Below are 25,691 nucleotides of genomic sequence, written 5' to 3' on the forward strand. Positions count from 1 at the left end.
GCTGCTGGTCAAGGGACTGCAGCGCTCTTGCCTGAGTCGTACTGTAGCAGCAACGGAGGAGACACTTAACATGAACACTGAACATAACACTTGGTATTACCTGCAGCGACCATAATAGGCTTTCTTGAACACAACTTGTCTTCCCTTTATCGCTTTTAGCACCTGTTTGTAGTATTGCTCTGTTCATTTTTCACTCCTCTTTTACAATGCTCGAATCCAATGACAGTTGGTCATTACCTAAAGAAACATGAGTTGTTTTGTTATTTGTTGAAAAGGATTAGTGGGAACCAAAGTAAATAGCTGTTACATGAACTGTAAAACATGGAATAGAAATAAAATCCATTTTTGCCTAAAATAACCACATTTCTTTACTTCTCTCACCCACCATTGTCCATTAACTAGGGACCTACAATATGGTCCATAAAAGATATGTTGTGTGTGTTCCTCATATAAACTAAGTCCACCATATCCATCAATAGGAAGGTTATGTGTGCACGTACAACCAAACCTTGTGATCAGAGAGTGTCGACCCACACACCAACCCGCCGTTCACTTCCTCAGTGCAACAAGCAGATCTGCAGCGCGTTGGTGGGCTTTGGGCGGGGGGGGTGCAGGATTGTTAGCACTGCCGCAGGACTAGTTAATATTCTGGGAGAGCAGAGAGGAGACACCGTGGCTCTGGGTTTTCGAAAGGGGCCTATTTGAAATTCAGCAGGTCGAGGCACAAGCCGAACAGTAGTCTATCTTATCACAGGGGGGGGGGGGCAGAAGAGCGAAAACTGAGAGGGACTGAAGGAATTGGCAGAGACGGAATGTGTGTGAGGGTAGAGCGAGACCAAGCAGGAGCAAAACAGAGAAAAAAAACACCATACCCAAAAACCAGTAGGGTGGGTGACGGCTGGTAGGAATGTTGATAAGGTGAGAGGATGGAGGAAAACACGAGGATCATTTTTATTTATTTATATATTTTTTACATGCACTTCGGATGTCTTTCCAAGCCTGTTCGTTGTCTGTCTCTGTGTCAGGTTAGAAGGATTTTTCAGAAACACGTTTGGTGGACAGTCGGCGATGTCTTTCTGTGTGTCGGTTGGTGCACCGCTTTGGTCCAGACTGAAATCTCTCCACACCTATTGGATGGATTGCCACATAATCTTGCACACATATTCATGGTCCCCAAAACATGGACCCTGACACCATCACTTTTCCTCTCGCACCACCATGAGGTTGACATTTTCGTTTTATTATTGAAACGTTTCAACGACTATTCGATGGATTGCCATTAATGTGGTACAGGCATTCATGTTCCCCAGAGGATGAGTCCTTTTGAGCATTTGTCTACCGGCCATGTTCAGCTCGAAATGTCTATTGTATACCTGCAAAGTTAATTACATTCCCATCAGCCTCAGCTGCTGTTTATGCCAGAATGCAGATTTTAGCGTGCTAACCCCGTAAAGTGAGATGTTACAAATATACCTGCCACACATTCACATGCCAGCATTATTACTGTGAACATGTTAGCATACTGACATTAGCATTTAGCTACAAGTGCCAAATTAACAAAAAAGGTTTAGGGTAAGTGTGTATGTAGATGACGATTGCGGTGGTGTTTTGCCTCAGTAAAAATAAGAAGTAGTTTAATATCAAAGGGTTGTTTAATCCGTGTAAGGAAACACAGCTTATCTCCTTAAACTCACAACAAGCCTGGTTCAAAGTGTGTAATAATTGTGATAGCAGATCATTTTCCTCCCTGACTATGTGTGAAGCGTTCATTCGTTTTGCTTCGTGTCATCCATTCATCATAAATAATTCATCATTCGATCTTTTATTAGACCGACTCTTTGTTGGACAGGTAAATATTTCATTTAATTGATTGCTAAAGCTTCATTGTTTGGTCAAGTGGTCCTTTTTTTAAATCCTCTGTACGTTTCCTCTTTCCTAAAATGCACACGCAAGTGCTCACATCCATTCTCTCTTGAATACATTCCAAAATATTGTTCCTCCAAAGGCACTTGACATACATGGCCATGGATGCCCACGCAAACACAGTGACATATATATATTCAAAAACAGGCATTTCCCAGCATACCCAGTGCATTAGACCCCCTTTTTAATCCCACGGCGGTATTCGGTTCAACACGGCTTCATCTATCGGTCACAGGCCAGCACACCCCTCGTTCTCCAACACTCTGCTTTAATTACTTTTCTCTGTTCCCCCCCCCCCCCCCCAAGCTTCCTTCCAACCCTCCCCGTTCCTCTGTTTTCCTGCGATTACACAAGAGAAGGCAGTCACAGAGGGTGTTCGGAGCCGGGGGGTGGGCATCAAGCTGCAGTGATGAGTGAAAAAGAGTTTTCATTGGCCGTCATGTCGACCCAAGGGGTTTTAAAGGTTAATTCCACAAGGGCTGATACAATCATTTAGTTCATTTTTAAGGGAGAAAGTGATGCCTCTGGTCACGTGCACTACAGCGTGCTACAGAAACACATCGGCCTCTTTCTTTGTGGTCGGTTAGATACTTAAAGTACATTAGGGTCTCACCAAGTATACAGGGCCAGGATGTTAGGGTGAACATGGAAAACAAAAATACATTTCATAGTGTACTTTTGAAACACTCGAACATTTTGCTTCCTTCGACCCTTTTTTTTTCCTGTTCTTGCAAATGAGAACAATGAAATGGGCTCCTGCAAAATAGCTAATTTCATGCTAATTTGACACCGTCCTAACTATTACAAATGTCCCCTCTGGCCTTAAAAGCATTGTATGCACATAATAGAGTTACATGAGCTTAAGGTGGCCTTACTTTATAGAGGGCAACAAAATATCTTGACTCTGAATGTAAACATATTTAAATACAGACATTTATTTATATATATTTTTTATTATTTTGACACTTATCTCTGAATTCATCAGGATAGGGTCATGTGGTTTGTGCCTCATACAGCCTGTTCCTCTGTATGAGTTGTAGCAGACAGTTTAGCATTCAGTTCACCTTACTCAACAGTAGAACATATATTTTGTTCACAAGCTATTGTGGTAGGTTTATCCTGGCTACTATAGCCACATATGAAATATGAATACACTTGCATGTCTGCAGTCTGGCGCACCGCTGAGTGGATCCAACCCTTAATCCCGCTGTTCCCAGCAACAGTTTATCCCGCATGTCATACGCCACTGCATACAAATTCATACACAGTACACGTTTGACACCAGCATCAGCATCCATTTACTTTGTAGCTTTTAGCCATGTTAAACCCTCCCAGTTACCAGGAGAGACTCGTTCTCCTGCTGCACTTTTCATGAAAATGTCTTCTGCTGCTACAACTGTGCATACCGGTATGTCAGTCCACTGCACTTGGCGAGGGGTGTGTGTGTGTGTGTGTGTGTGTGTGTGTGTGTGTGTGTGTGTGTGTGTGTGTGTGTGTGTGTGTGTGTGTGTGTGTGTGTGTGTGTGTGTGTGTGTGTGTGTGTGTGTGTGTGTGTGTGTGTGTGTGTGTGTGTGTGTGTGTGGGGGGGTTGATGTGAACAGATGCAAGAATAATAGCAAGACATGTAATCCTTTCATCTTCACACATCAATCAGCTGCTCTCAAACTGTCACACGCGTCACAGTTTTAATCATGACATCTTGCAATCAGGCAGCCAGCAGCAGTCAATCACACCGAGATCTCATCCTCAATGCGGAGAGAGTTAACACCCTGTTGCCACATCTGTGTCAGAGTGCAAGATCAGAAGCTCATGATCTAATTAACATGAGTTGATTCTCCCCGCTTTTGAAGAGATCAGCTTCAAAGTGCGTCATGTCCTTTTGCAGAGGTCAGTTGGATGTACTTCCATGCATTTAAGAAAGCAGGCGGGTACTACATACTGTATATCTCTCTATATAGAATTCACTCTACTTTTGTTGCATGAGTTATTCATAAATCATGTTAGGAGAAGCCTGTAAATGATTAGCGCCACTGCAATGTAAAAATCTACCTAAACGCATTCATCTTTACTTTAGCCAGAGTGGAGGACGAGTGACAATTATGTGCGTTTTAATGTGGAATGAGCACTTTTAAATGCTACATTGTCCGTCAGCAGCCGGGGCATACGGTAACTTAGGAAACTATTTGGCCTTACATTACATTACAGTCATTTAGCAGACGCTTTTATCCACAGCGACTTACAATCAGTGTATTCAACATAGGTATTCAAGAGAACTACTAGTCACCAGAAGTCGTAAGTGCATCTGCTTTTTTTAAACAAGCATCTAAGAGCATAAACCAGAGAAAAACGTACAGTGCAGAAAGAAACGAATACGATAAGTGCAACAAACTAATATGAATACAATAAGTGCTAAGTGAAAGGCTCAGGGTACTACTTCTTGAAGAGGTGAGTTTTCAGCCTGACTAAAGATGGGCAGCGACTCCGCTGTCCTGACGTCAGTGGGGAGTTCATTCCACCACTGTGGGGCCAGGACAGAAAACAGCCGTGACCGGGTAGATCGGCCGCAGGGACCTCTGAGCGACGGGGGAACCAATCGCCCTGATGCAGCAGAGCCAAGTGGTCGGGCGGGGGTGTAGGGCTTGACCATGGCCTGGAGATAGGAAGGAGCTGTTCCTTTCACTGCCCTGTAGGCTAGCACCAGAGTTTTAAACTGGATGCGAGCTCTTACAGGGAGCCAGTGTAGAGCACGGAGAAGGGAAGTTGTGTGGGAGAACTTGGGGCGATCGAACACCAGGCGAGCTGCAGCTTTCTGGACAAGCTCCAGCGGTCTGATGGCCGACGCCGTGGCTCCAGCAAGTAGAGAGTTGCAGTAGTCCAGGCAGGAGATGACAAGAGCCTGGATGAGCACCTGCGCCGTCTCCTCAGTGAGGAAGGGGCGAATCCTCCTGATGTTGTAGAGCAGGAATCTACAGGAGCGTGTAACCGATGAGATGTTTGCTGAGAACGACAGTTGGTCATCCAGGGTCACAACTACTGTTCCCCCGGGAGGAACAGCAGTTCGGTTTTGTCCAGGTTGAGCTTGAGGTGGTGTGTCATCATCCACTTTGAGATGTCAGCCAAGCACATAGCAATGTCACCGGGAGGAAATGACAAGACCAGCTGGGTGTCATCGGCATAACAATGGTAAGAGAAGTCATGCGAGCGAATAACAGAACCCAGAGATGTTGTGTAGAGCGAGAAGAGAAGGGGGCCCAGGACTGAACCTTGTGGAACCCCTGTAGTCAGCAAGCGTGGTTCTGACACGGCCCCCCTCCATGTCACCTGGTAGGATTGATACAAAGTGTAAGGAACCAATTGCTCTTAACAAATTGAAACAAATAGAATTGTGCGACAAACAATTGTCACTGCTGCCAGTGATAGCCTGAATCTTTGGATGAGGGACGTGGCCCAATTATATCGCCGAAATAAATGCCTTATCAGCAGTCGAAGCGTCTCCCTAGATGCGAATGATTAACCTCTGAAAGCACAATATGTTTGCCGTGAATATTTTAAATTGAATGTAACATTGGGCTTCCTACACAGCATCAAACACAACATGGACATCATGTGACTAAGTGACTTCAGTTTGAAGGTTTTGTAGCCCAGAGGTAGACTGCAGGTTTGTATATGTACAGTAGAACTTGTTAAAACATATTAAAATATGTTGTATGATTAATCCACGTATCTGGCGGACAGTTTTTGGGCACTTTTCTCAAAATAACCTCATTAGGATTGTTCGGGGTTCAGTCACAGTCGGCACTATTTAGGTAGTGTATGATTAGCAGACACTGAAAGTTAAACACATATTTGGAAATAATGCCTGCACTCTCACACAACATAACCCTCAAAACCAGATGTTAGATGGTGATGATATTCCTTTGTTCCGTCGCGGTGGCTGTTGCTGCTCATGCTACCCAGCTCCTATTTATCCAAAGCAAAGTCATTATCTTCCCATCAAAACATAAAACACTCCTTCTGCCAAAGACTCCCCCCCCCCCCCCCCCCCCCCCCCCCCCCCCCCCCCGCAGGAAAACCTGCCTGGATCCAGATTATAAGACCATTTACTGTCCTGTCCTTTATGAGCAGTCCTGCAGAGGCCTCATTCATATGTTAAAACATTGATGTACTAGCTGACCTAAAGGGAACGCCGTCATAAATCTACTGGACCATCACGCCGGCAGCACTATTCATTAGTCCCCTAATCTAAATGTCTCAGGGTGGAGTTGGAGACAGTGCGTATGAGGCTGCCATTAAGATGATCAAGAGGGTCGTTTCTGTGACAGCGTGGACCCACTACACCTCCAGTGAGGATAGACTATAACTGTTTTTTCTGCAATTTCAGAACTACCCTCTCAAAAACACCTGTCATCTACCCACCCTATGATAGAGCAAGAGGCCTTTTCCAAGACATGACATGTTGAGCTGTTATAGTATGAAAAGGACAGATGGTTTCAGAGTCCTGGTGTTGTACAGAGTGGCTCGCTGTCACAGTGGCCGGGGTTACACGTGTCTCTTTCAAAGTGACTTTTGCGATCGAAGCTCAGCTGTGCCGACATATGTGCGTCCGCACTTCAATGCGACCCCGCCTGATAGGAGGGCCACCGGGTATACCTTTTGTGGTCAAAGTAGTGGCTGTAAAACGGTGGATAAAGGCATTTTATTTCCTATGAATGAGTTGGTTTTTTTGGGGGTATTTTTATCGGCAGTCACTTAACAGGGTCTCTGCAGGGCTCCAGACCAGGTTTTCGACCCTCTCTTCCCTTTGCTCTCCCTCAGGAGCAGAACCCCCTCTGAGGTGCGAAGATGATGGAGACCTAGCTTTAGAATAAATAGTCCGTATTGTTCCCACATGCTGCCCTCACCTCACTGAGATCTGAACTGGTCTTGTCTCACTCACGGTGATTTAGTCATTTAACCAAACTTAACGTAAATGCTGTCAGCGGCCAAAGTGAAAAGTCTTCTGTCTACAATAGAAGTAACGTGGAGAATGGTGTGTAAGGTTATTGACCTCAAATAAATCAGCTTTGAACATGCACAGCGAGTGACGCTCACGGACCAATCGTGGTCATGTAATTTGGTCGTCATACAGACTGGAACAGCATGTAGCGAGTTGATCATTTGGAGGAACAATTAATGGCATTCAAACCGACAATCACGATTTAATATAAGTATTTATTCGGAGCAGAGAAGAAGTGAACAATTAAGTTGTCAAGTGGTCGTAAATGTCGGCCTCCGTTTGAACGAGGCTTTGTGTTACCGGATTATTGTTAGCAACAATACCATGAGCCACAACCAGTGTGCACTTAAGTTTGATGTGTTCCAATACTGTAACTGACTGGAAATCGGTAAGATATTTATGTTGCATATATTAATGTGAACCCGGCCTGCAGTGCTTTGTGGTTCTTCTTTCAGAATTTATAAAAACGAAAAGAATAGGAATGACGATCTCGGCTAAATAAACAGACACATTTTTCCAAGCGTCTCTCTCACGTGTCCATCCTGCCCCCGTAAATCACTGCTGGGAAAAGGAGCCCGGTGTGCAACGGAGCAGAAGGTGTCAACCCGACAATTCATGCATCAGTTCATCATAACACATCGGCCTGGTCTACATGAAAGAGCAGTTAATACGTTGACTGTGTCCAATGTACCATAGAAGGATTAAATTAAATGCTTGCGTATAGTGAATGATACAGAAGATGTCGTAATATATGTCTAAAAAAACAAAATTATTTTCTCATACCGTTTATTGTTGTAGATTATTTGAAAAAAGTATTTGAAAAGATGTGATATTAATGATTTTATTCCTTATTCCTCATATTTTAGCCATTGAATAAAGTATTCATTTTCATTAACTTAATTAAATGTGTCAGAAAAGTGAACACAGAGTGATTTTAACCACACATACAGTTCTTATACATAATGCATATGTTTCCCTCTCTGAGTCCTTGAATGTCTGTCACCTTCTCTTTCTCATAAATCACTAATGTTGCTATCAGCAGGCAACAGTTTCCCACTGCACAGAGTCCCATCTGATCCCACACACACACACTAATATGCTGATCTCCTTATCTCTCCCATGCCCTCTGTAAAGGGCACCACACACCGAGGGCATTTGCGTATGAACTCCCACACCCATTGTTTTGGATGTAGGCCCATACATTGGTTTCATTGGGACGCAGGTGAACCTGGGACGTCGCGTCATGTCACCATGTGTTGCGGCACTACTTCCCACCTGATACGCAGCAAATCCCTTCACTACTTCCTGTGTCGGTTCAGCGCATCCGGTGCGTGCCGGGACCGTCAAATGATGCCGTTTGTTGCCATTATTAAGGGCGCACCTTACAACTTAAGTATTACATCAATTACAGCTGAAAAGAAAAGAGCATCAATTAATGAATTCATTAGTCTGCAGTCAATTAATCTGAAACAATCTTTAAAATCGATTCCTTTTTCCAGCAGAAATGTCAGACATTAGATGTTTTCAATCCATTTTCAAGCAAAAGATAAAACAATTACTCGTTCCAGCTTCTCAGATGTGAGGATCTGTTGCTTTACTGTTGGTTTATTATAAGTTATATATTCTACAATTTCACCTTTGCTCTGGGAACATCCATTTAATCATCACATTTTCAGTTTCTTTTTGTTTCTTGGGAGGCTTTTTAACTGAACTATCGCGAGACAACAGCTTGGGTCCATGTTTACTTCCTGTCAGCGTATTTCATTCACACACACTGCAACAGGAAATAAACGGTGCTTGCACATGTATGTACTTCTTGTGCACAAACATAGATGCACACAGAAGCTATCCTTTGTGACTGCTTATCTATGGTCCGCTTAAGGTCCCATCAACCTCGGTCCTGCTGCATAGAAAGAGTAGAGAACCATTATGTTTACTGTTTATGTCTTACTCACCACTCTCTCCTCTCTCCTCTCTCCTCTCTCCTCTCTCCTCTCTCTCAGGACGGGAACTTCACCAGAGAAGAAGTCATGCCGTCAGAGCCACCAGCCAAGGTTATCGGACAGTCCTCCTTCGCCGACTTCGGTGAGAATACCAGAGATTTGCCATTTGCTGTAATCTTTGACGAACCTTGTGTATGGTTGGGACAGAGTAACGGAGAGATCGCTTTTAAACCTAGCAAACCGACATATATGTAAGGGTTTAGAATGTACGGGCTCAAAATGTAAAAGAAAAAACGAAAACACAAGTCAAAAATGTCTTGCCCCGTGTGTGTGTGTGTGTGTGTGTGTGTGTGTGTGTGTGTGTGTGTGTGTGTGTGTGTGTGTGTGTGTGTGTGTGTGTGTGTGTGTGTGTGTGTGTGTGTGTGTGTGTGTGTGTGTGTGTGTGTGTGTGATCTATCCCTTTCCTAAGTCCTTTTAAGCTCCCTCTGCATTTGAAGCCGTGTTGCTTCAAAGGCTTCCGAATAGGACTGTCTGGTCTTTTTGGCTTTGGCATTTACACTACAGCTCTCTCATCGCATAACTTTCTTCCCCTACACACACACACACACACACACACACCCCAAATGCTCACCCCTGTACCAGACAGGCTAATCTCACGCGTGCATGCACTGTTGCAAGCACACACTCCCACACAACACACTCTGATACACACACACACTCAATCCCACACAGAGCCAGATTTTTTTTTTTTTGTGAACGTCTTATCCCCCTAAACAATCTTGGCCAGTACTATTCATTGTTCAGCTCAGCTTTACATTTATCCTCCACAAATCTCCGCTGGCTCTCTAATCTCCCGGCTGCAGCCTGTTTCGCCAAAAGTGGCCCCTGGTCACTCATGTCGGAGCCACCACCTCGGCCAGGGGAAGAGTTGTGGTGGCTCCGTGTGATTGTTTTAGAAGCTAAATACCATTTGGATTAACAGGGTCAGTGGCAAGGCCACACGAAGGTAGCCTGGGGCTACCACTTGTTCAAGGCTTTATTAATCTCTCTCACACTTAATGCATGCGTAAGCACGCTCACACACACACACACACACACACACACACACACACACACACACACACACACAGAGGGTGAAAGCGAGTCTATGCTACCAGTGTCAATGGAGAACCTCCTTCTCTTTAGCAGCGTCAGTCACCTCTCACCCTTCACTCTGTCGGCATCGCATTGCGTGCCCGATTCTTAAATTCTTCCCGTTTATTTTTTCCCTGCGAGCCTCATGGGCTCTTTTTACGTCGTCGGAATAGAAATACTGGTTGTGCTGAGCGCCTCCCGGAGTAAATATGATTAATTCTGAGCGCACACTGCTCAGTTGGCTGATCCGGACGAATGAATAGTCTTCCAGAGTCTTAAGGCCAAATGTAAGCCACTCTTAGCTTTAGAATGAGACTGCGCAACGTTTGATGACCAGCAAAAGTCATCAAAAGTGGCAATTTACTTTTATTGAAATGTTTATCTATGACGTGCTGGTTCACATTGTAGATACGTAAGGTCAGCTAACTGATTAATGTCACCGCAATATCACAGAAGTGACGCAATAATATGAATCTGAACGTTTGCCAACGTTAGCTACCATTAGCTAATGGTCATGCCAGACCAGGTAAAGGCCCGGTCACAACAGAAAGCTGCGGAGCAAAATGCATGTGTGTGCAGAAAATGAATAATAAATCAATAGTCAATACTGTAGGCTTGTTTCTGTATGAAATTGGTATAACTCTCATTATGTCTCAAAAGTATGATTATAATTCGATTTGATATCCTAACAAGCTTACAGTGTTTTCTGGTTTGTTTCTGTCGTTTTTCTCTTGTAATCTTAAGACTTAATGTAAAACCATTTTTTTTTTACATTTTGCCACTGTGACCTTATCACTCAGTTTGATATGTGCTGCTGTTAGCTGTGTGACATTTGATGCATTTTTAATTAACATTTGGGCTCCTGTGGCACTCGGGCACATGAGCACACACACACACACACACACACACACACAAACAGTGTGCACACAAAGCTTCACACTAATAAACACTTCCTTATTGGCAAGATTAATCGGTTAATCTCATTGCAGCTAGGGGTGTCCATCAAATATTTAGTGTACAAACTTCCCCTTCCCAAATTGGCAATAATGTATGAGCCAGAGGGGAAATTACGTGTGTGTGTGTGTGTGTGTGTGTGTGTGTGTGTGTGTGTGTGTGTGTGTGTGTGTGTGTGTGTGTGTGTGTGTGTGTGTGTGTGTGTGTGTGTGTGTGTGTGTGTGTGTGTGTGTGTGTGTGTGTGTGTGTGTGCGTTTAATTCATCATCTCTCGGGGCGGCGACCCTTTTATTTTTTTGTTTAAATCTCAAGCTTATTTCGACAGAAACTTTTTCATTTCTTTAATCTCTCTCTCCTCCTCCCGTCGGCTGGGAGACGTCGCTTGAAGACGTCGCCCTCGTTAGCCGGGGATTGAAGCCTCTGAGGGTCACGCTTCTAATAATTTGCCAAATTCTCTGAGAGAGAGAGAGATGCCTTGCAGGATAGAACGTCTCTTATTTTTGTCCCGTTTTGTCTCCTTCAATCAGCCCCTCCTCGGCTGTCGCTGTCTATCTTTATTCCTCTTGATCTACTGTATAGCTGCTATCTTACGGCTCACTCGCTTCTCACCCCCGTTTCTCCTTCTCCTCCCTCGATTCTTCATCGAAACAGCTCTGGGCGTCACTCGTATTGTTTCGTTGGATGGGGACACTGTTGTGACCCACTATCACCCCTCTATCCTTTTAAAATCCCTTTTTCTTTTTCCATTATTCATAAAAGCTTCACTTAAGAGATAAGAGAGTGTTTTACAACAATAATATCCAACATTGTTGAAAGGATTTAGAATATGGTGAGTTGAATAGGTGATTACAGATTACATCAAACAATGTTGGACTTTAGTCTGAATCACAGTCATTACTCTCACTATATCTGGGAGTCCCTGTCTATCTTTTTCCATATCTTTAACTTTCATATTGTCAGGCAGAGACAAAAGAAAACGTGTTGCCCACCAACAAGAGTGGATTCAGTGTCTGGGAGACTGGGGATGAGTCAGATGAGATTGGCTCTAACAAGAATTGAACACCAGGCTGAAAGAGAACCAGCACTCTTATGTATAAAAAAAAGTCCAAGATGGATGTATTTCATATCTGTAGCTTCTACTATAGTTAGAAAGATGCACATATGCAGCTCCAATGTGATACAAGAATATAGAAGTGATACAATGGTCCCTTCCCTTCAGTGCTTATTACTGTATACGTTCATATGAAGTAAATTATTGACACCATGCCTTAAAATGCCCTTTGGGTGATCAGATTGCTATTATATATTGCTTGACCACATGAAATTAAGGGTGTAAATGCACCCAGAACGCAAAAATGGAGGGATGGATTGTGATCCCGTTGGCAGAACCACCTCCAGAGGTGGTCTGGAACGTATTGTGACTACATTGAACACAAGTGTAAATAAGTAGTACTACTGAAATAAAACGGACGGGGAGCGATGGGGTCCACTGCTCAACCCGGGGCCGACTGTCCTCAGTGCGTGACGACAACCCACCCGACCCGTCTTGAAACATCGACCCCGACTCGTTCACCATGCTTTGAGGGTTTGACTTTTTTTGCTGTGTCATCACCGTTCATATTAATACGACCAATATGTTCATGATTAAAGTGTTTCGAAGAACACAAGGCTCTTAGAAAACAAATAATGACGGCTCGACTCCAATTTCAAGTTGACTCTCGTCGTGTCTTTCGTCCACTTTCAGGAAGCAGCTCTGCATTTTGGTCAAGTCCAGTTTACCAATCAAGTGCAAACTTAGGCTGACAATTACATGTAGTGAAGCCTGCATCCAATGTGATCGATTCACGAGTTCTTAGTTCACAACTTGGTTTCAGATATTTCAATCATCCCATAAGTTTGAGTTGTTGTGACCTCACAGTATTTGATGCTTTAAAAATGGTGGTTATGTTGAAACAAAACCTCTTTGACAGTCACAAAAAAAAGTTACATTTAATATATATATAAATATATTTCCAATGTTTCTACCAATATTTATTCATAATCTACTTATCTAAAGTACTTCAGTTATCCTCCTACTGCATCAGCATATCTCTTCCCACCATTGTAACTCTGTCAATATTCTCCTCATTCAGTGTTCGTCTCTCTGCATGTGGCCATCTCACCAGCTTCTTTTCTGGCTAATTAGAGAGCACATTTTGGCTTTACTGAAAAACCTTGAATGAGTGACCTCAGGGAGGCCAAAAACAAGAGATGGAGATAGAGAGAGAGCAAGAGAGAGAGAGAGAGTGTGGCAAATAAAAGAGGGAGGCACACTTCAAAAACCACATGAAGTGAGATAGAGAAGAGGATAGAAAAATACAAATAGGCCGAGGAGGAGAAGATGGCAGGAAGGATAACGAATGAATGGCGAGAATGAGGAGGAGAGGATGAAATATAGCAGAGAGCAGCATTGCATCCCCGTGTGATCTGAAGAGGGAATTATTTCCATCACACTGTCAATGCTCTCTCCATCTTTCTCCCTCAAATTTTCCCGATCTGTCTCCCACTACACTTTTCTCTACATCTTCATCTGTGTCGGCCTTCCTCTACATTTTTCTCTATACCTCTCTTTCTCTTGGTGGTGTTTTTTTTTTTTTTAACGTATGATTTATATATGACGACACCTGCAACGGTAATTCGAAAACACAAGCTGCTCTCTCCCACAAAAATATAAAGTTAAGCTTTATCTAAGAATTCACCTTGGAAAGCTCATTTAGTAAGCTGCAGCATCCTCAGACGTACACAAGTGTGTATCCATATAGTCCTCGTGTATTTACAGTCTAAAGAATGGTTACAACACTCCCGTCGAGAGATGTGTCCTCTTTTTATGGCGCTATATTTAGTAACATCTGCATCTGCTTAATGGTGATCTAACCTGATCTAATTAATCTACCTGGTGAGTGTTTCCCTTCTGGGTCTGTGCATTACTGGGATCCGGTACTCTGACTGCCTGTTTTATGATTTTGTCGTGGTTTTGGTCGTCTGGGGTCTTCAGTGACAGGAATACTTATTTCGGATATTGGGCTGATACTGACCTGAATGGCTGAATCGGGTGCTGGTGCTGATGCTGATGTCTTGATTTCATTCTATGTCTACGTTACACATGGCGATAGCACCTTGACTCTGTATCGGCCGATACCCAGAAGCCAAGGTATCGTATCCGGACTGGAAAAAGTTAAATCGGTACATTCCTTGTTCTTACTTTGGCTTTAGCTTTTTTTAATTAATTAATTGATCTATTCAAAAGTCACTCCTATTGGCTGATGTAAATGGTCCAATCTCTTATGACATGCTTTTGGTCTGGCCTGGCTGGCCTGTGTCACCAACACTGGGTTTAATGCTGTATGTGTTTAATGTGTTTACATAAATCTACCATACAGAGATTTACCACTTTGAGTCGATTGAATTGCAACCATTTTGAGATATTGGCAACCAATTCTTGCCCTTGATGGCAACCACTTTTTAAACATAATATACATAAATAGGGACAGCAAGACGTGTTGATGCGGTGTTGGCTCTCCCAGTCTCTCCAGCTGTATGTTAGAGGGGAATCAGCTGAGTAAGCAGAATCAAGGCAGATCGGAGGTCATCTCTGAAAGAAGAGATGATGGATCAAAGACTTCAGTGCTGAAGGGCCAGTGGATCTGTGGTGGGAATCGGCACTAAAGGTCCAGTTTAAAAGGGCGAGAGAACGGATGAACAAGCAACCGGTGACTTATGGATTCATCTTTTAGGGATCTGTGAAGAACATGACACCAGCTGCACTAGAGGTATTTCATGTACCATTGAAATTCTGTAACGTATCAGATTCAACACAAACCACGAATAATTTAGTTTGTTTACAAAGCTTCTATTCTTTAAATAGCTGACTTATAGTATACTATCTTAATTCCTCAAAGTATAAGGTGACTGAAAAAGTCCACCATATTGTCTGATGCCTGGTCGCCAGTGTGGCAACCACTTTCAAAAGTCAGTGTTGAGACCTGAATGTTTGTTTTTTGTATATATTGTATCCTATTTCTTTCTCTTCTGTCTCTTCTGTCTCATTTTGCCTTGGTGACATCTCAGACACAGCACTGACCTCCCCACAGAACACACACGATAAACGATTGTTATGGATCCATATGCTACGTCTGTGTTGCCGATTCGCTGGATGTCATGTTTCTGAGCAGCTTCCACAGGCTGAACACATTTGGCTAAACCTGAGGCATGTGTGCACGTCAACGCGGGTGTGTGTGCGTGCGTGCGTGTGTGTGTGTGTGTGTTCATGGATGCACACGGGAATCCGTCCACCCGCCCGTGTTTGTGCGCTGGCGGTTCTGTTTCCAGCGCGAGACTCTTAATAGATGCACAGCATATGCCAGACAAAACAGGCCATCTGCCTTATCACTGAGGTAATTGCATTTTTCAAAGTGACAGCGGCCGATGCATAATTCATCATTAGGTAAAGCACAACGATGTCCCACAACCGAGTGTGTCAGCTAGCTCCACTGCAGGTAGGATGAAGGCCAGCAGCTCACCGAGATAGGGAGATTTTTTTCAGACGGGGGAGCGTGTTTGGAGGTGATATTTAAAGTAGGAGAGGCTGTCATGCTGCGCGTACGAGTGTGCGTGTGCGTGTGCGTGCAGGTAAGTCAGCATGTTAACAGGACAGCCTATTTCTCTCTGCTCTCCCCTCAGGCATTCTTTCTCCACTCATCTTATTATTTTGTGTTACATCCAACCTCTCCTCCTCTCCCTCTTTTCTGTCGGCTTCATTCTCAACTCAACCCCTGCATACATTTTGCACTATTTTTTCTTCTTCTTTTTTAACCTTCATTTCCCTTTTGTATGTTTTTTTTTTTGCTGTTTTGTCTTGTTTTCCGACCAGCCTGCTCTGCTTTCCTCTCTCGGTGTCAGACTGCTGCAGACGTGGGTGAGGTGCCGGAGTGCTGCTCGGCGAGTTGAGATCAGAGTTCTGTGTGAGCAGCATCACATAATAACGTGCATCTGCGTTGTGACAGACATCCCTCCAGACCATGTTAACGAAGTAGAAATATCTCACTAATCAAGCACCATTTTTGTGATATCCCTGGCATTTAGAAATATCCCAACCCATATGCAAATGATTCAGTCTCCTGGGTTTGCAGTTTTGAAATTTCCGATATTCATTTGCACATTTTAATATGCAATTTAATGCAAATTGCAAAGTAAATCTGACATAAAAGTGTCCTTCATTGAAGGTAAAACCTGCGCCCCCTTCTTTCTTATTTTTCCAATATCTGCTGTGCAGTTATTATGCATAACTAGTACTCTAAATTATAAGGACCCACCCACAGAGCTTTACACTAGTTAGCACTTTATTTTTGAATGCATTTAAAAAATATTGTACATGTTACCAAAGGTTTTCAAACTAAGAGGTGTGTTCAATTGTGAGTTGAGGGATGTGAGGAAAAGACAGTGCATGAGGTGAAAGGATGCTTGCCAGTTCTAACCAGAACTACTTATTGTAGTTTGGGTCACAGGTTGGAGCTCTGGCAGTGTCTGTGACACTTCCCGTTTCACCCTTATTGCCCGATTGCTGCAATTTGCTTCAAAATTCATTCTCTCATAAGGGAGTCACAAGGGTTTGCTGTGAACATTTTTTTTTTGTTATTGTTGCAGGCAAAAAACAAATCACCTGTTCTTAGCCTAACTGTTATTTTGCAGTTAGGCAGCAGCAGGAAGAGAAGGAAGTGACGCCACACAAACAGCTGTTCGCCGCTTGCTGCCCGGTTCTTGTGTTAAAAATGTCCGCTTAATAAAAAATAAAAAAACTGCGTTAACGCTCGATAAAATAATTTAATTAATGTGTTAATTAATTAATGCGTTAACGCGATAATAATGCGTTAACTTGCCCAGCCCTAATCTGCATACAAAAAATGACTTTTTTAGTTGAGTGTAAGAGGCTGTTTGCCATAGTGTCTCACAGAGCGCATCCAGTACGGCCAGCTAACATTAGCTATCAGCAACTTGGAGATCAGCGAAGAAGTATAACGTTGACAAATGGGTTGCGTTGACTTAGCTTCATCAAGCTATATAGCTAATGAACTAAAAAAACGCAGGTGATGTCCGGTGATTTTCTGCTCTGAGTTGAAGTGATTCCAACTCGCTCCTGCAAAATACGCGGGAGCGGGAAACGAGTGCTCTGTCTGATCGCAGCCAATGTCCCAGTTAAATCCGAACACATGTTGCGTGTTTCATTAGATTCAGTTTGACTCATGTGTTCCAGGATATCATCTCTCTTCATGTCCATAAATGTGATTGAATATCATAGAATGTAACCCTGCATATAACTGCAGATCTCGCCTGAGAATCATCATGTTCTGAAGTTTTGTTCAGACTCAAAGTAATTATGGGAAGTTCCAAAGCATGATTATCCCCAAAATCGAAGTAAGACAAAGAATGATAATGGGAGTTACAAATCCACGAATGCTAACTTTTGTCATGTTCCACTATTGATAATAGAATGGAAGGAGACTGGGTGGTTGGGGAGGCACAATTCACATCATTCTGTCAGAGGGTGGCCTCAGTGTCAGACCGTTCAGATTCCTTATTGGGATTTTTGCACTATTACATACTAGAACACTACTTTTACACCCGGCAGATGAATGAAATCCAACTCAACAGGTCGAGTGTGCAATGTGACAATTTCGATTTTACAAATACAAAGCTTTGAGTTTAAAATTGTGTGGTGTGTGTTTTTTAAGCAGTTATGTATTTTTGCTTTCTTTCAACCCTGTGTTTTTATGCTCTCCCGAAGAACGAGACAAGCGTCAAATGACTCCCACGTCTCCCACTTTATTACACCTTTAATACACACACACTGTTACAGAAAGCGCACAGATCTCTATCAGATTTTAGGGTTTGTAATGAGACGCAGGCTCCCGGCAGCAGCCCACCATGTGTGTTTGTGCGTGTGCATACTGTGATTTGCATAGTTATTGGTGAAGTGTACTCTATGAATGCCAATGTGTTGTAATGCATATCTGCACTGTCTCTGTATATTGTATCTTGGTCTCTCTCTCTCTCGTTCCTCTTGTTGTCTCACCCGTTTTCTCCTCTGTTTTCCCTCCCGGGCCTCCCCTCTTCTCAGCGCCCTCTGTGTATCAACCCGTACCTGCAGTGTCCTCCCTCTGAGCATCTCTCAGCCAATCTCCATCACGCCACGCATTGTCAGCGGGTTTGAAAGATGAAAGGAGGGAGGCAGGCTGGCAGGGAGGGAGGGAGAGAGAGAATGATGTTGAATAAAGAGGAGTAGAGATGGATAGCGAAACCGATGCATTAAGACTGAGAAGGGAGTAATAGGGGAGTGAGCTACTGACAGAGAAGTGAGTCGGAGGAGGAGAGGGGAGGCAGGTGAAGGAGAGCATAGCGGGAGTAAAAGAGAGACGGATGAAAAGATAGATGAAAGATGGTATTCGTGGAGGTGAGGACAGGTGGCACGGAGGGAAGGAGCGCTACTGCGTGCTGCGTAGCAGAGCTGACGGTAAACACCAGAGCACCATGGCGAGTGACAACCTCTGCAGGACTGAATTAGCACTCATTCTGTGTCTCTCTATCTCTGCCCGTGTCTTTCTGTTTTCTCTCCTTCGTGTCGCTCCCCCTCTACACATCTAGCTACACTGCAGAACACGGGCTGCACTCGGTGCACTCGGTATGTACCCATGTTGTCATTACACCCACGCTAATGCAACTAATTAGACAGCAATGCCCATTTCTAAATTTAGAAAGCCATCACAATATGTTGCGCACGAGATACTTGCAGCCGCCTGTGCCTGAATGTGTGCTAACTGACGCTCCATTTAGAATTGAGACGGAATAGCGGCTGCTAACTTGTGTTGGAACAATCAAAATATTGCACTTCCATGGCGTTAGGGGCCTTAATAGAAACGGATGGTCGCAATAGATGCAGCAGAGATATCCTGACTTTCGGGCCCTGGCATAGGTGAAGCTCCAGAAACACAGGCTCCTACATTTCCCATAATGCAACTGTGTTTTTCTTGATGTTAGACCCAACTTTCCTTACATCTTTTAAACACTTTGTAACAGAGCCCAAGTAACCCGGATGAGGGTTCATTTCTCAGACTTGAGACAAACCCACAGAAGACATCACACCACAGTTTTTACAAGCTGAGTAGTACTCCCCATGGCGGGTAAAGTTATCTTTAAGTCTTAAAGTGGTCAAGTCAATAGACATATAATTAATGCGTGATCGCTTTCATAATCCAATATTCATTTATTTAGAAAGCACTAAAGATGAAATGGTCACAGCTTTCCGAGCGCGAGTATCTGCCGGCTTTCATTCATTTCATATCATTGCAAATTGAATATGTTTCAATTGTTTGACTGTTGGCCAGACAGCAGAAGCAGTTTTAAGACATCTCTTCAGGCTCTGCAAATTTGAGATTATGATATACTAATATTCTAAATAATGAAGGAATGAATACAAAATCTAGTTGCATCCCAAGTGCAAAATCCGATGTTTACTCGTCCTTTTGTTTCATTGTTACAGTGTGTGCCTCCTTTAAATTGACACAATTTAAATTGAGTGATTTCCTGATTTCCCCCTTCTCTTTTTCTCTGTCCACACACTTTTTGTCTTCTTCTATTCGAATTTTTTGCATTTTAAATGTGCGTCTTCATCCGCCATCTGCTTTGATAATATTAGAAATCCAACTTTGGAAACAAATATAATTACCTTACGGCAACTACAGACGGGTTGCGGAGGTCAAAACGCCAGCAACACTTGTATAAAGAACAAGAGTTGTGGAGTTCATCAGGCTCGTCGTCAACCACAGACAGTTTGACGTTTTTCTTATCTGATTTGAAATATACAACAGTACAAGAAGGACTTGCTGTCTTATTATCTTCAGCAGCACATCACGTCGTCCGTCCCACTTTTCCTCTTCTTTCTCTGCCTCTCGCTCAGTTGCGGAGACATCCACACTCGGTTTCTCCTCCTCGCCTGCTTTTTGTATACTGTCATTCATCATCAGTGTCATTGGGTTTTCCATTCCACGCGGCACAACATCTGTTCGGGAGTGTTGCACTTGCCCTGTTTGAAAAAACTCGGCGAAGCAGTGCGACGAGAGAAGCCTGGAAGCAGTTTGCCCTCTCTGTGTCTGGTGTCAATTTACGTGCCAACCTCTGAACACAGAGTGCACATGCAGTGTCTTTGGGAAATGGCCGAATCTCAGCAAACCGAATATCGGACATTCAGAGTCATTGTTCCACAGCAGTGAAAACTGGTGGTATCTTCCTTTATTTTTGTTTGTGTTTTGTTTTAGAGATCTTTCGCAAAGACTTGGAAAAAGTCACAGCAAGTAAAGCAAAGGTTTAGGTGTCCCATCGAGCAGTGACAATGAGCGTATGCGTCACACCGGGGTCCTGGAGCTTGAACTCTTAATTGTAATGCAGTGCTCATTAGTGTTGTAAGACGCACCTGTGATCCTCCTGCTTTTACATATCTAAATATCTGCAGTGTAATTGGTCTGTGGCTCATTAAGAACATCACAGAGTAGTAAACCAACGGAATCTAATTATTGACTTCATCTGTTATTACGGACCTAAATTCAGTCATAATTCTCAACCCCCTGTAATACAGCTGAGGACAACAGCTAGTGTGTCATAAACAAACATTCCAGTTCATGTCGACGTCCTCCTAGATCCATATTCTTATACGTGTTTAAAATATATCTTGGATTGTTGTCATCCTGATTGTCCATACTGTAATTTTACGTTGGTCTCTCCACACTTGACATCTATTGCACGTCTGTCCGTCATTGAAGATGTTGCTCTTCCATTTTTTCCCGTTAAAACGTTCCTTTCCTTATCTGAATCAAGGGGGCCAAAAGACAGAGCGTGTCAGAGGATGCTGAAGAGATTGGGAACCTCCTTTTGGCAAATTTGGTATTTGTCATATTGGGCTATATCAATAAAATTGACTTGACTCGATGCATTAAATATTTTGTGTATCAGAACGGCAACTAACGATGATTTTCATGAATGTACTGTCATTGTTATGATGAATTGTTTGGTTTAAAGAAAAATACCCCCCAAAAAAATGTTTATATCGTGTTTAGTTCAATTCTAAATACTTTATTCGTCCCTCAAGGGGCAATTTAAGGCGAGCAATACACAAAGATAATTCATTTACACACACAAAAATCCCAAAAATATAAACATCACCAATGACTTAAAAAGACATACACACACCTTAATCCGTGTGTGTGTGTGTGTGTGTGTGTGTGTGTGTGTGTGTGTGTGTGTGTGTGTGTGTGTGTGTGTGTGTGTGTGTGTGTGTGTGTGTGTGTGTGTGTGTGTGTGTGTGTGTGTGTGTGTGTGTGTGTGTGTAATCTGAAACTAAACCTGGCGCGCTGAGGTGCTTGGGCTTTGAAGAGCTGCTGTTTTGATTTTGGGAGGCTCCGCACCTGTGCTTGTGCATTAGATGAAGGCTGCGCGGGATTCTGATAATAATAATTAATAGCGATGAGAATCAGCGGAGAAAACGATTCTTCAAGTCAACTGGCGTTGTTAAAAGGCATCAAAGAGACGAGCGCCGCTTGGATGCATGTTTGCTCGGAGGAAAACAAGCAGGCGTTCCTGTGATCCGGCTCGCACGTGGAACAGGAACAACTCCTTTGTTTGCCAGGAAGTGCGCCGCGCTCAGAGTCAACTCCGGAACAAATCCGTGGCATTCTGATTGGAGGGGAAATTATTAAAATAGGACAGTTTTAGAAAACAAAGGCCCGTTCTTCCCCTCTGGTTCAGTCCAACATTTTTGCTTCTCTGCCTAATTTTCTGTGTCTGTTTCTGGCAGATGGCGACGGCTACCAGGACCACCTCCTCCCCGTGTGTCTGGATGCCGCCTGTCAACGCAGTGCCATCTACATGGCCAAGTCGGGCTCAACGGAGGTACATGACACACACATGTGACGCAAGTCATTCCCTAGGTTGTTCTTCTAAGTAAACTTTTTTTTGTTTTTGTTGCATTCATCACTCTTCTACGAGCTGGACTTGAAAGTGCTATTCTATTCTACCATTCTAGATGCTATAACGCCACTCTGCTCTCTTTACCTCTGTCTGACTCTGAGACACCGCCTTGTTCTCTGTTCCACTCTTCCGATTCTGTTCAAATGTCTCTTTTCTACTAGTTCTGGTTCCATTCAGAGGACGCGTAGAAACCAGAGTTCCCTATTGTTCGGGGGGATCAGTTGACCCTACCGTCCACCCTGACCCCATGTAATGCTACCTCTGCCTTTGCTACTTAGGCCGAGGTTACTTGTCTTTTCAACACGGCTTTCGTAACCGGAAGCGCCGGATTGGAACACAGCTGTTCCCGCATATGTGGGTCCACACTTGACACTTCAACGCGACCTGCCTGACCGGATGTATTTTATTGTGAAAGGAGCGGCTGTTTTTTTATATATATATCATTTTTACTCTTCCTCCTCGCAATATAACTAGACTTGTTTTATTGAAGGAAATCCGGCAACAAAGCTCCGGTGATTTAACATTTTCTTTAAGTTCTTCACAATAAAAGTCCTCCGTTTGAGTATACTTAATTTATTGACGAAAATCCGCTAAAGCGCCTCTAATTTCAGTGGCAAACACACGTTCCTATAAATTCTTAACAATTATAACCCCTGTTATCATGTAATTTAAAAGCTTTTATTCTGAAGCTGCACGCGTTTGTTTCTCCGTCTGTCTATTTCAGGAAGGCATTAAACACGCGGCTTACTGCTTAGAAAAACATCGGGGGCCGATCTGGCGGGTGCCACTTTGTTTGCAGATAGAAATAACAGATACACACGCACACACCTTCAATCCCATCTGAATAATGCACAGCGTATACGTGCACGGATAAGCTCACACACACACACACACCATCACCACCTACGTAGCATCTTGTGTGATTCTTTTCAGTTACATCCTACCAGTTGGCAAGAGCCCCCACTCTTTCGTCTTCCTTCCTCTGCCACCAGAGAACAAGCTCCTTTTTTTTCTTCCCGTAACCAAAATAGAAATATTACAGGCTTATCTGCATGTCCGCCCCTACACACACACACACACCAACAACACAGACACACAGCTGTGCACTCCATGTGGACATTTTTTTATTTTTTTTGCCTGTCAGCAAAAAAAATAAAAAAGATTGAAGGAAGAAGTGAAGGGGGGGGGGGGGTGTTGAATGGAGGGGAGGCAGAGAGAGGAGGACTTATCTGCACTGATGGATGATGTGAACACATGTTGTGCTCTGCTTTGCTATTTGTTTGAGAGACAGTCATCACTGTCTGAGAGAGAGAGAGAGAGAGAGGGGGGGGGGGGGAGCAGGAGGCTCTCTTCTCTCTAAGCTTCTACGCTTTCACGGAGCGGTGATAATAAAGTGCAGTCGTAATGATAACCTTTCTCCACAGAAGCCAGCACTCGCATGCAGTTTGCACGATTATCTGCATCGCCGTATTGATGTCATCTGTGCATCATTGTTTGTGGTGTGAACACAATGGTTGATGCCTGATCTCACACCGCTGTAGGTGGGCGTTGGGGTGGTGGCTCCGTTACAGCAGATGTCCCCCCCTTGAGGAGAGTCCGCCCACTGATAACGGAGGAAATGGAGGGGAGAGATGGAAGAAAGAGAATTGTAAGAGAGGGAGGAAACAGAAGGGGTGGAGGAGGGATGAACTGGGGAGGAGAAATGGGAAGAAAAGAGAGCTTGAGATGGAAAAATGGACTGTGGGAGGGAGAAAGAGGAGGTGGCGGTAAAGGAAGATTGGAAAGGAAGGGCGGTCGTTGTCCCCTCATTGCCACTTTTAGAGGAACATCCCATCGGAGGTAATCGGGGCGGGAGGAGCAGAAAAAAAAGGAATGGAGAGTGAATAAGACTCGTGATATTCATAAGACATCAGGCGAAGACGTGATGAGATGCCTTCGGGTTGTGCACGGAAGTCCCACTGAGTCGAAACTAGTGTGCGTCTGTGGTTCAATCTCCACACGGCAGTTCGCTCCTTCCCTTCCTGCGGTCGCAGCCGCAGCTCTGCCTCCACTGCTGCTGCTGCTCCGGGCCTTCACTCCACCATACTGAAAGAAACCGCACGGGGGGGGGGGGGGCATCCATTCTCTGTCGTTACAGACACATCGATCACATTTATTGTGCTTTGCACCTCCCTGCAGCCACATTCTGTAACACAATTGGATATTGCTGCAGAGAATAGTGTTATCGTGGGCCTGTGGGTGTTAACACCTGTCAAGGACATTGTAGCAAAGGAAAGCAAACCAAAATGGGACTTGGATGTCTTTTCATTAGCTGCAAGGAAAGATCTCCTAAGCATCAGAATACATTCACAAAAAAACACCCAGGTCCCAGAACTGGCACAGAACTGGCACAGAACTGTATAGCGCAATCATTTTGAGCCGTGATGAAATGGCTCTACAAATGGAGCGCTGATAACGCGCGTTGATCATCCTAGTACCTCATGCTCTGATGGGGACGAAAAGTAAACGGTGCTGTCTTGCTTTCACTTTGGGAAGTGTGCGTGCACGGCAGTTGTTCCTCCTGCGATTGGCCCTTTCTAATTTGCAGCGTTTCCAGAGCACCACGTTGTTGGGTCTCTGTCTGAAACATTCCCACACTTGGCCGATCACGGGCGAGGTTGTTTCACTGCAGCTTGCTCTCTGGGCGAATGGATGCGGATATGTTTCTGTGATCGATGAAGAATCGCCCCAGCCCTACAAGGTGATGTCACATACGGTATATTGTGAATGATATATTGACATAAACTCTGTGAATGATGGACAGAGAGCCCATTACTCCTGGCATTTTCATGCAATATTAGCAGTAGCTCGCAAGTTGCCCATCCATGGCATTGAGCGTAGTGTCCGTAAGTTCACCAGCCCACCGGGTGGACTAGAGCTCGTGTAGTTGTCTCATTTAGCCTTTGTTCAAAACAAAACATGTAAAAGCTTCAAAATTTACGAGTGGGATATTTACTCACTGATTTTATATCGTAGAACAAAACGAAAATAATTCATTGAGCTTGTGTTAACCACAGACCTTATTTCAGGCATCTAACCGAAAACCCCATTGATTAAAGAATACATTACATAACAGAAAGCTTTTGAAAAAAGTCTTTCATTTAAGAAAAATGTATTTAACTGAATTGTCTTTGCCCTGCAGCTTTAAATTCAGTTCATTCAGGTGTGAAGTGATGTTAATCAAAAAAGCCATGATTATATATTTTTCTCATCTGCTAAATTTCAAAGAGAAATTAATGTGCAGGGACTTTTATCTGTGGTTATTAAAACCACGTGTTTCAGCTCTAGTCCTCTCTGTTGTTGTTGGACAGTGAATTCATGTGTTAGGATTCTGATCATATTTCACTCTTAGATTCATTTTCTCTGCATTCATTTCGGCTTTGAATGGTACGTTTGCTCAAAAGAGTTGTGCTTTGTCTCGTAGTGGCTCTTCACATTACTGCTTCTAATAATCGTCACGGTGTCTGAACATATGAGACACACTGGTTTTGAACCGCCCGTAGGAAGACTGAACATTTATGAGTCTATTGTTGGTCAAAGGCTCTGGTCTCGCTGGCCACTTTTCTCTTTTTGGAGAATGCCATGTGACTCACGTATTGTAAATCTCACTCGAGTTGGGAAGCTTGTTGGAATACACATATTTGAATGGCT

At 43.7% G+C, this 25,691-nt stretch overlaps 1 protein-coding gene across 1 annotated transcript in view; it reads left to right on the plus strand.

Annotated features, from left to right (window-relative positions):
- itfg1 (integrin alpha FG-GAP repeat containing 1) overlaps nucleotides 1-25,691 on the plus strand; it is a 125,211-nt gene that overhangs the window by 22,906 nt on the left and 76,614 nt on the right. The window contains exons 8-9 of the mRNA XM_079162496.1: nucleotides 8,923-9,004; nucleotides 21,829-21,923. Of these exons, the coding sequence (XP_079018622.1) occupies nucleotides 8,923-9,004; nucleotides 21,829-21,923 (177 nt within the window). The remainder of the gene's footprint in view (nucleotides 1-8,922; nucleotides 9,005-21,828; nucleotides 21,924-25,691) is intronic.

Source organism: Pholis gunnellus (assembly GCF_910591455.1).
Source record: "Pholis gunnellus genome assembly, chromosome: 1".
Taxonomy (NCBI): Eukaryota; Metazoa; Chordata; class Actinopteri; order Perciformes; family Pholidae; genus Pholis; species Pholis gunnellus.